We start from the raw sequence: 10,757 nt of genomic DNA on the forward strand, positions 1-10,757 counted from the left end.
AGAGGGAGCTCTTTTTCATCTAGCCATCCATCCATCTGTCCATCTATCTGTCCATTCCCTCACCTATTCATCTATTTAAGGAGCCAGCCCTAACTGGAAACTCTAGGGGAGCTGAAAACTCTGGGGAAGTTTAGTCCAGAGAACAAAAGGCTTGAAGTGGTGGTGGGGGGGGGGGGGAGAGGAAAGTCTGCTTGAAAGAATCTGAAGGGTTGTTCATGCTGTGGAAAAGAGAGATTTATTCTTCTGGGTGCCAAAGGGAAGAGCCAGAAGCAATGAGGGGAAGTCACCAAGATGGCCTTTTGGGTCTAATATATGGACAATGCCTTCCCCCATAAGAGTGTTCTCAGAGGTGCTGTACTACCCCTTGTTAGAGGTCCTGGATCAGAAGCTATGGCAGGTATCCTGGGGGAATCAGGAGGACTGGTGATCTTGTTCTAAATTGGCCTACATACCTCTCAGGGCCAATTCAACTCTTCCACTTGGGAGATTGTCAGATGTGGCTCCAGCATCTCAACCCGGGTTTATTCCAAGGGTTAGGGGGAAGAGTGTTTCAGCCTAGGCCATCTTCCCAGAAGTCTAAGAAGAAAATTATCAACGACTCACAGCTATATTATCTTTTCTCAATTCATATTCCAGCACTGGGAAGGGAGAGGGCAGCTCTCCCTTAACCTGGTCTTCTTCCCTTCCAGGTATATATGAGAAACCAACGTTGTTGGCTCTGCCCAGCCCCTTGGTGGGCACAGGGGAGGACGTGACCCTCCAGTGTCAGGCTGAATCCAGGTTTGACAGGCTTGCTTTGTACAAGGAGGGAGAAGCCAACACTTCCATAAGCCATGAATGGAGGTCCCAGCCCAACTTCCCCATTCCGGCTGTGACCACAGTCCATGGAGGGACCTACCGATGCTATAGTTTTGATAGTGATTCCCCCTACCTCTGGTCAGTTCCCAGTGATCCCTTGAAGCTAATTGTCACAGGTAAGGAAGCTTCAACCAGCCCCTTTTCTTTTTGTATGAGAGATACTGGATTTTTAGTTTTTTTAATTTTTAAATTTTATTTAATTAGATGATTTAGAATAATTTTCCCTGTTTAGAAGACTCATGTTCTTTCCCTCCCCTCCTCCCAACCCCCTCCCATATCTGGTATGCAATTTCACTGGGTTTAACATGTGCCATTGATAAAGACCCATTTCCTTACTATTCATATTTGCACTAGGGTGATCTTTTAGAGTCTACTTTCCCAGTCATAGCCCCACCAACCCATGTGATCAAGCAGTTGTTTTTCTTCTGTGTTTTTTCCCCCCACAGTTTTTCCTCTGGATGTGGAGAGCCTTCTTTCTCCTCAGTCCCACATTATTTTCCTGAGTCATTGCATTGCTTCTAGTAGAGAAGTCCATTACATTTGATTTTACCACAGTGTATCAGTCTCTGTGTACAATGTTCTCCTGGTTCTGCTCCTTTCGCTCTGCATCACTTTCTGGAGGTTGTTCCAGTCTCCGTGGAATTCCTTTACTTTATTATTCCTTTGAGCACAATAGTATTCCATCACCAACAGATACCACAGTTTGTTCAGCCATTCCCCAATTGAAGGGCATCCCTCATTTTCCAATTTTTGGCCACCACAAAGAATGCAGCTATGAACATTTTGTACATGTCTTTTTCCTTATTATCTCTTTGGGGTACAAACCCAGCAGTGCTATGACTGGATCGAAGGGCAGACAGTCTTTTATCGCCCTTTGGGCATAGTTCCAAATTGCCCTCCAGAATGGTTGGATCAATTCACAACTCCACCAGCAATGAATTAATGCCCCGACTTTGCCACACCCCCTCCAGCATTCATTACTTTTCTTTGTTGTCTGTCATGTTAGCCAATCTGCTAGGTGTGAGGTGATACCTCAGGGTTGTTTTGATTTGCATCTCTCTGACTATAAGAAATTTAGAACACTTTTACATGTGCTTATTAATAGTTTTGATTTCTTTATCTGAAAACTGCCTATTCATGTCCCTTGCCCATTTATCAATTGGGGAATGGCTTGATTTTTTGTACAATTGATTTAGTTCCTTATAAATTTGAGAGATTAGACCTTTGTCAGAGGTTTTTATGAAGATTGTTTCCCAATTTGTTGCTTCCCTTCTAATTTTGGTTGCATTGGTTTTGTTTGTACAAAACCTTTTTAATTTAATGCAATCAAAATGATTAATTTTATATTTTGTTATTTTTTCTAATTCTTTCTTGGTCTCAAAATCTTTCCTTTCCCAAAGATCTGACAAATATACTATTCTGTGTTCACGTGATTTACTTATAGTTTCCTTTTTTATGTTCAAGTCATTCATCCATTCTGAGTTTATCTTGGTATAGGATGTGAGATGTTGGTCTAAAACTAATCTCTCCCACACTGTCTTCCAGTTTTCCCAGCAGTTTTTGTCAAGTAGAAGATTTTTGTCCCCAAAGCTGGGATCTTTGGGTTTGTCATAGACTGTCTTACTGAGGTCATTTACCCCAAATCTATTCCACTGATCCTCCTTTCTGTCTCTTAGCCAGTACCAAATTGTTTTGATGAGCACTGCTTTATAGTATAGTTTGAGATCTGGGACTGCAAGTCCTCCTTCCTTCACATTTTTTTTCCATTATTTCCCTGGATATTCTTGATCTTTTGTTTTTCCAAATACGTTTTGTTATAGTTTTTTCTAATACTGTAAAAAAGTTTTTTTGGTAGTTCAATGGGTATGGCACTAAATAAGTAAGTTAGTTTAGGTAGGATTATCATTTTTATTATGTTAGCTCATCCTACCCATGAGCAATCAATGTTTCTCCAGTTGTTTAGATCTAGTTTTAATTGTGTGCAGGGTGTTTTGTAGTTGTGTTCATATAGTTCCTGAGTTTGTCTTGGCAGATAAGATTCCCAAGTATTTTATACTGTCTAGGGTGATTTTAAAGTGAATTTCTCTTTTTAACTCTTGCTGCTGGGATGAGTTGGAAGTATACAGAAATGCTGATGATAGATATTGGATTTTTAAGCTTCCAGCATAAGAGGGTTTATCTGGGATTAGGAAGGCAGCTCCTCATGAAGTGTAGGAATGTTGAAGAGAGAGACACGGACAGGTACTATAGATATAGGAGTCACTTGTGTCGTGTGGTAAGATGACAGCTATGCCAATGAGTCTGAGGACTGTAGGATGAGAACAGAAGAGGACCAAGGAAATAATATTGGGTACACAAATATAAAACAAGAAATAGAATATGGAGGAGAAGGAGCAGTCAGAAAAGGAGGAGGAGAACTGAGGGGAAGTTGTGCCAGGAAACCCTAGAGAGAGCAGAGTAGCCAAGAGAAGGAGGTTTGGGGGTGTCTGGTATCAAATACTTCAGAGAAATATAGCAGGATAAAGACTGAGGAAAGACCACCAGATTTTGGAATAAAGAGATCATTGGGAACATTGGAGAAATCTGTTTTGCTAGTGTTATTGGGTCAGAAGCCAAGTTGCAAAAGATTCAGAAGTTAGTGAAAAGTGAGCAAATGGAAGCCAGGAACACTGTGGACCCTTCCTGGGAGTTTGGTTGAGGAAGGGAGACCAACATCCTCAAGAGAATGGCTAGGCAGCTGGGTGGCTCAGTGGATTGAGAGCCAGGCCTGGAGATGGGAGGTCCTGGGTTCAAATTTGACCTCAGACACTTCCTAGCTGAGTGACCCTGGGCAAGTCACTTGACCCCCAATTGCCTAGCCCTTACCGCTCTTCTGCCTTCGAATGGAAGGTAAGGGTTTAAAAAAAAGAGAGAGAGAATGGCTAGGCTGCTGAGGGGTTTCTTTTTGTGGATGGGGGAACAAGTGACCAAGTTTGTAGGTATCAGGGAAGAATAAGAAAGAGGGAGTGATACCAGAGTCAAGTTCATAGAGGGGGAAGGGGCTCAGGAAGAGGAGCTGATCTTGGCCAGAAGAACCAGCTCTTTCTCCAAGAGTTGAAGAAAGTGGGAGAATATAGAGATGTTAGAGAGAAACTGAGGTTTAGAATTGGAGCCAAGGAGCTCAAAAGGAACAAGAAAGAACTCTGGCTTTGGGGTCAGAAGATCTGAGTTAAAATCCTGACTCAGAAACTTACTAGATGTTTGGACTTGGGCAAGTCTCTTCCTCTTTCTGGTTGCAATTTCAGGTAGTTGGTCTTGGTAACCTAGAAGGGCCCTTCTAGCTCTAGGCTGTGAGTCTAGGATTCTTTGAATGCTCAAATGGTAAATCTACAAGCCCTTGGAGGCCATCTAGTCTAAGGCTCCATTTTATGGACCAGAAAGGAAGACACAGGGAGGAGGGAAAGATACTTCCTTCAAGTTACCCAGTCAGCTAGTCAGGCACAGAAATGGTCTCGGCTTAGAATTGCTCAATTCCCAGCCCAGGGCTCTACCTTCTTTTGCCCAGTTCTTAATTGCACTCCTTTTCTTACTCACAGAATCTTCTAAGACCTGGCACTCAGGATGACCTGTTTGGTGAGTTACCAAGTAACAAGCAGATTCCCAGTACAGAGAATAGGGGGATTGGACAAGAAGGGAGTGCCCACTTCTCTGTTCTCTCTGCCCTAGGAGTCATGATTCCCATTTCACATGTCAGCTCCTTCGGAGCCTTCTCTACCTTTCCCACTTCCCAAATCCAAGCTCTGTTTCCATGTCCAAAAAGAGGATAACGCAAGTATGGGGATGTGTCTCTCCCTACAGAATGGGGACTCCACAAGGGCAGACCCAGGATGATATGATCATTGAGTTAAAAAGGATTTTGGCCACCTCCCAGGCTGACTCATCGTCCCTAAATAATTCCTTCTAGCACATCCTGGTCTTTGTCCAGTAGCTGCTTGGAGACTTGACCTCCCCCCCTCCCCCTAGTTATGGGGACCCTCCCATCTCCTAGGCAGCCCATTCCACTTTGGGATATTTTGAGTTTATAGAAGTTTTTCCAAGAATCAAGCCAAAATCTAAGTCCATTGTTGTCTGAGGACAAATCTTTGTTAGCCCCTGAGGAGCCTGATGACGCTAACTCTGCCCTATCTTCAACTTTGTCTTCCTCAGGAGCTTCTTCAAGTCACCCCAAGCTTTGGGAAAGGATCTTAATAGGCGTCTCAGTATTCCTCATCATCCTCTTCCTCTTTTTCCTCCTTCTTTGCCACCATCAGTGTCATGCCAGTTTCAGTGAGTTCTTGGGGACGATGGTGGGTGAGAGACCTAGGCTTGATGGGGGGATGGCCCAGCCCCTCTGGAGCCTTACCCCTGCTCTCCTTGTAGAGCCTGAAGGCAGAGGCAGAAGATAAGGAGGCTCTTAGGAGGTAGGGGCCTCAGATATACCCTAATACCCTCGGAGTCTCATTTAACCTCCTTCTTCCTCATCATTCTGTCTTCTATTGCCACAGCCCAGCTGAGGTCATGCAGGAAGAGACCCTGTGTATGTAAGAGAGTGGGTTGGAAGGGAATGTCTGACCCTGGGGAGATCCTGGGCCTTGACCCCTCCTCTCCTCTCCTCTCTCCTGCAGACATTGCTATGAAGAACAGTAGACAGGACAGACCAAAGACTCCTGATGTGAATCACTCAGTTTAATCCCACAATTATTAAGTACCTACTGTGTATATAAGGCACCAACTATATAGTACTAGGCACTCTCCTCTCACAGAGGAAAAACTGACCAGCTTCTGCCCTGCAGGTGCTTACCTACATCCTACTTATGTCCCCCACAGATCCTTGCTTTCACTGTACAGAAAAAACTAGCAGCAACCTCCATGATATCATCCCTCATTCCAACCAGTTTCTGTTTTATCCATTCTCCCTTTCCACAGGCTCAAGACTTCCAGGAAGTGACCTACACCCAACTGATCCAGAGGAGCCTGAGCCAGGTCCCTGCCTGGGATCCTCCCCCAGTCCACAGACAGAGCCCATCCTCTATGCCCCACTGGTTATTCAGTAAGCTGAGCCCATCCCAAAGGAAGAGACTAGCTATTTCAGTTTCTCCTCTGTTTTCTATTAGTTGGTCTTAAATAAAAGCAAGAGACGTCCAGGAGACCCTACCCTAGTACCCAGGAATTTTTGAAAACACATTTTATCAATGCTTTACATTTTCTGGAAATTTTTGAATATGTCCCACCACCTGGCCCAGATCACCATTTCTCTGTAATAAAGAAAACCAGTTGAGCCACCAACTCCATGCAACATTGTGGAGTCCGCGACCCATGGGGGCCACAAGGGAAGGGGTTCTCCTTTGTGGTAGGACCCGAGGAGAGGCAGGGAATCTGAGAACCACGGTGAAGAATGACAGACACAGACAAATCAGTGTTTAATAGGGCAGGCAAACCCCTATGATATTCTCCTTGGAAGGAAAATATGAGAGTCAATGGAACACGAGGTAGAGGAAGAGATTAAGGCAGAGAATGCAAGCTGAGAGGGGCTAGAGCCTCGGGAGAGGAGAAGGTTTACTAGAGATAGAGTGAGAGAGAGGTTCCCAGAGCAGAGTGAAGATCCAAGAGAAAATTCATGGGGCCGCCTTCTGTTTTTATTGCAGAGTGTAAGTGGGTAGCACTTTCAAGCATGTAGCAATCACGATACAAAGCATAGACAATTCAGATTGGATGGTGAGGTGAAGGTGACACCTTTATGGGCGTGTACATATCAACCCGAGCTTTTGACTCTGAGCCAAAATGGTAATGAATTTGTCTTAGGCAACAGCCATATGGCCGGGTCAAGATTCCACTCACAAATATCAGAGTATTACCTTGTGTCTGAAGACACAGTAATCATACAATCATTTAATTTCATAGATGTGAATATGCTTGGAATGCTACATAAAGTTGTTATTAAACTGTGTATTCCTTCCGATCATTTTAAGAAAGGTTCTACATTCCATCATTTTGTGGCCCTTCTCACAGAAGTGGCAGGTTACTGATTTATTTGTGAATTCCCACAAAGGGACTATAGTCTCTCCCTTATTTTTCAATTGTCTCTTTAATATTTCAATTTCTTTCTTTAAATCTTCCACTAACGTATTGCCTTCCTCAGGTCTTTTTACACGACCTTTATAAACATAGGTTGCTACTCTTCTCAATTCTTCAAGGTCCATAGAGTCCCAATTAGGACAGCTAGTTTTAAAGTAGTCTTTTACCACTGAACAACAATTCTCAACGAATTGCCTATGTATTTGTCTAATGTCTCTTTCTCTGGATAAATCAAGGTCCATATATGGATTCCCTACGTCAATAAGTCTGTCCATAAACTGGGAGGGTGTTTCATCAATATCTTGTCGGGTTCTTTCAAATTTTGACCATTTTTCAGGTCTATCAGAGTAAGCACTCATGGCTGTCAGTAATGCTTCTCTGGCCTGGTTTAGTTTTGTGTGATTTAGTTCAACATTGGGGTTCCAATGTGGATCTTCAGTTGGCCAATAATGTCCTTTTTTACCTCGTTTTTGATTAGCCAGAGAGATGATATTATTTTTCTCTCTGTCAAAAAGTTTGAATATTTTCTCTAATTTTTTTTATAATTAATATTGGTTCTTCCTCAAATGATGGCATAACTTCCTTCAATTTATTTAAGTCCTCAGGGCTAAAAGGTGTATGATGTCTTACAGATACCAAGTTTCCATTTTTATTAAAAGTGGGTACTTTCCTTAAAGGAAATAACCTATCTGAATTATTTGGTACTCCTATTTCTAGGCTTCTTGCTCCATTCTCAATGGGGTAAGTATGAGAAATAGAAGAGTTGGGCACATTGAGGGAGAGGGTTTGTTGTTGTCCCATAGTGTCAGAAAGATCAGAGGTAGGAAAGATCTGAGAATTGAATTTAGCAGGGTGGGAAGGAGGAGCCAAGGGAGAAGTGTGAAAGGATACAGAGGTATTAGGATTGGAGGAATCAGTAAGGTGTGAAGTAGAGGCATTAGGATCAGAAGTATGGGTAGGGTGTGAACTTAGAGTGGATTGTGTAGGGTTGGAAGCGTGGGTGGGGTGTGTACTTAGAATTGAGGGGTTGGAAGCATGGGTGGGGTGTGTACTTAAGAGTTGAAGGATGAGTAGTGGGAGGAGTGAGTTGGTTAGAAGTAGGGTTTTCTGAGGCTGGTGGGGCAGGGGGAGGGGTGGTTTGATTAGATGTAGGGTTTTCTGAGATTGATGGGGCAGGGGGAGGGGTGGGTTGGTCAAGAGCAGAGGGTTCTAAGGTAGAGTTAGCAGGAGGAGCAGTGGGTTGGCTAGGAGGGTTAATGTCCAGAGCAAGTTGGGACAGAGATTCTGATAATGTTCTTAACTCTCTTTTAATGTTTCTTATGAAAGCTACAATCTTTCCCTGACTTTCCTCTATAAGCTCAAGCCGAGTATTTAGTTCTGCATTTTGTTGAGTAGTAGAAGGAACATTCGGTTGGTTTGACTGAGAAGTGGGGTTTTTAAGGAAATACACTATTACAGCTATAACAATCAAAATCCCAAGGGGGAGTACTGTGTTGATTATATTTTGCCATAAGTCCCATGGTATGAGAAATTTCAGAGAGACAAAGAATGCGAATTTTACAAGCTTGGTCATGGAGCTGAATAGCCAGTTGTTAAGTATGTTGTGAACTGGCTGTAACCAAATATTTCTAAAGTAAAAACATGGGAAGCAGGACAAAGCCAAAAGCTTTCCCAGGTTTTTCTAGTCCTAATTTAGGCAGTTGCTAGCCAGGATCTTAGGGCCCTGTTGCTAAGATCTACAACAGCTTAATTTAAGGAGAATCAAAAAGGTTTTTTACTCCCTCGTTCTTGCATTTATATTTTTGAAGGCAAGTTAAAAAAGAAAACAAAACTGACTGATAGAGCAAGTAATAAATCAAAGAGATAAAGGAAAAAGATTTCATAGAAACTTTTTGAGGGTTTTCTCACCAACCTTGTGGTCAGCCATAAACTGTAATGATTAAAATAGTGGAAGACATAAATTGTTGTCGATATAAGAGTGGATGAGTAAATTGTGACCGCAGAAAATATGGTTTCAAGACAGTGTCTTGTTTTAAAATCAAATATATAAGGTGGTCGCCAGGGAAATATTCCCAATTATGAAATATACCCAAGTCAACTCGGTTTTATAGAGATTTTAATTCATACAATGAGGAATTAAAGAAAGAGAGAAAGAGAGAAAAAAGAAATAATGAGAAAAGGATAGGCTGGCCCAGGGCAGCCCTGGCCAACCCAGGCCTTAAGCCCTAAGAGAAAGATCAGTCAATCCTTAATCACTCACCACAAGATTTGTTCAAGCAAGGATTCTAGTGACACCAGGCCAGCTTCATCTCAACTGACTTCACCAGCTCAATCCTGAATCTGAATGTCTCTGAGCTCCTATTTAAAGGGAATTTTCTCCTATGTCAACTCCCCTAAAGTATTCCATCTACCAATTACAGTAGACGTTTTTCAAAAGACAAACCATTCTTAGTTCACACCTAAGAAGACTTAAATTTTTGATCAAGTTCACAGCACAAAACTTCTGACTAAGTTTCTCACCTCTTTGCTCCTTGTAAATTCACAAGTTGCCTGACCTGTATAGGTACTTAGCACCCCTTTGTATTATATCCAAAAATAGGCATAGCTTAAGAACTTTTTGTCTTACTATAAGTATGGGTTTAAGTACTTTTCATTGTTCAGCAAAGAGTTTACAACTTTATCTTCCCCTAAGGCATGCTTAAGTATGGTGAAGTAGAGTTCTCACATTCCTGATCAAGTACCTTCACTGCCCAAATGAGGAATGGTTCCAATGGGGAATGGTCTTAACCCAACCTTATGAAGTAGGGTCTGGGAATTTTTTTAAGGTTTACAATTCTAACCTTATGAAGTAGGGTCTGAGAATTTTTAAGGTTCACACCCCTCTAGGGTAAGCGGAGGGTTCCAGGGCTCTAGATCCACTCTAACCCTCTCACTGTCCAGGACTAGTCAGGGAGAGTCAGGTCCAGAGCATGGAGATCATGCTGGGCTAAAGGCACCTCAGGGAGGGCAACAGTCTGTGGCCCGGCTCTCCAGAGTCCCTTTTTAGGGGGCCCTGGTGGCTCCTGGAGGTTCCCCTGAAAAGGCGAAGAGGGCCTGGGGAGGCTGCAACAGCCTCAAGCTACAGCCCTGCTCAAAGACCTCAGAGCTTTCCCCAGAGCCCCTGCCTAGAATGTGGGCTGCCTGTCCTTCCCTCTCCCCAACTGGCCTAGGGTCACAGGATGCTCTGTGTGCCTTCCTCCTAGGCCCCTCAGGGCCCAGATCTCCTCCCTCACTTTCCCTGCAGAGCTAGCTGAGGAGCAGGCCTTGGGCTTTGGCTCTGAGCTCTGAGGCAAAGGCCCCCAGGAGCCAGGGCTCGAGAGGGCCTTCCTCGGGGGTGCTGGCCCCTTCTTCCTTGTCCTGCCTTGCATGGGACCCGGGGAATGCTGCCAGCCGGCCCCCCTGACCCTTCTGACCCATGCATGAGGTCACTCCTGGCTCTGTTACCCGCCTGGGAGGCTGTCCCTTCTTAGCTCAGCTGTCCCAGAGAGCCATAGCCAGACTGCTCTACCCACAGAGAGTATCCTGGCCCTCCTCCAGCAGCCCCCCCACCCCAGAGCCCTGATTCTCAGGCCCACCGAGACTCCCTGAGCCCAATGAAACCCCAGAAACCCTCACCAGGTGGGGCCCCGGCCTGGGGGGCTGCAGGGCTGCAGGGGAGCCCGTAGGGGCCAGCCAGCCCCCAGCTCCCGCCTGCTTCCTCCCTGCTTGCAGTTGTCCAGCCGAGAGAGCTCCACCTGCCGGAAGCGGAGCTTTCCTTCCCGCCAGGA

At 44.3% G+C, this 10,757-nt stretch overlaps 1 protein-coding gene across 1 annotated transcript; it reads left to right on the forward strand.

The window, feature by feature from the left end:
* The first annotated feature begins 390 nt into the window (after window positions 1-390).
* LOC103092244 (platelet glycoprotein VI-like) lies at window positions 391-5,393 on the forward strand. Its single transcript, XM_056826282.1, has 4 exons — window positions 391-397; window positions 690-1,007; window positions 1,305-1,318; window positions 4,923-5,393. Exons 1-4 carry the CDS (start codon window positions 391-393, stop codon window positions 5,280-5,282), a joined length of 699 nt encoding a protein of 232 aa, XP_056682260.1. The 3' UTR covers window positions 5,283-5,393.
* Window positions 5,394-10,757: the final 5,364 nt, after the last annotated feature.

This window comes from Monodelphis domestica, chromosome 4 (assembly GCF_027887165.1).
Source record: "Monodelphis domestica isolate mMonDom1 chromosome 4, mMonDom1.pri, whole genome shotgun sequence".
NCBI classification, from domain to species: Eukaryota; Metazoa; Chordata; class Mammalia; order Didelphimorphia; family Didelphidae; genus Monodelphis; species Monodelphis domestica.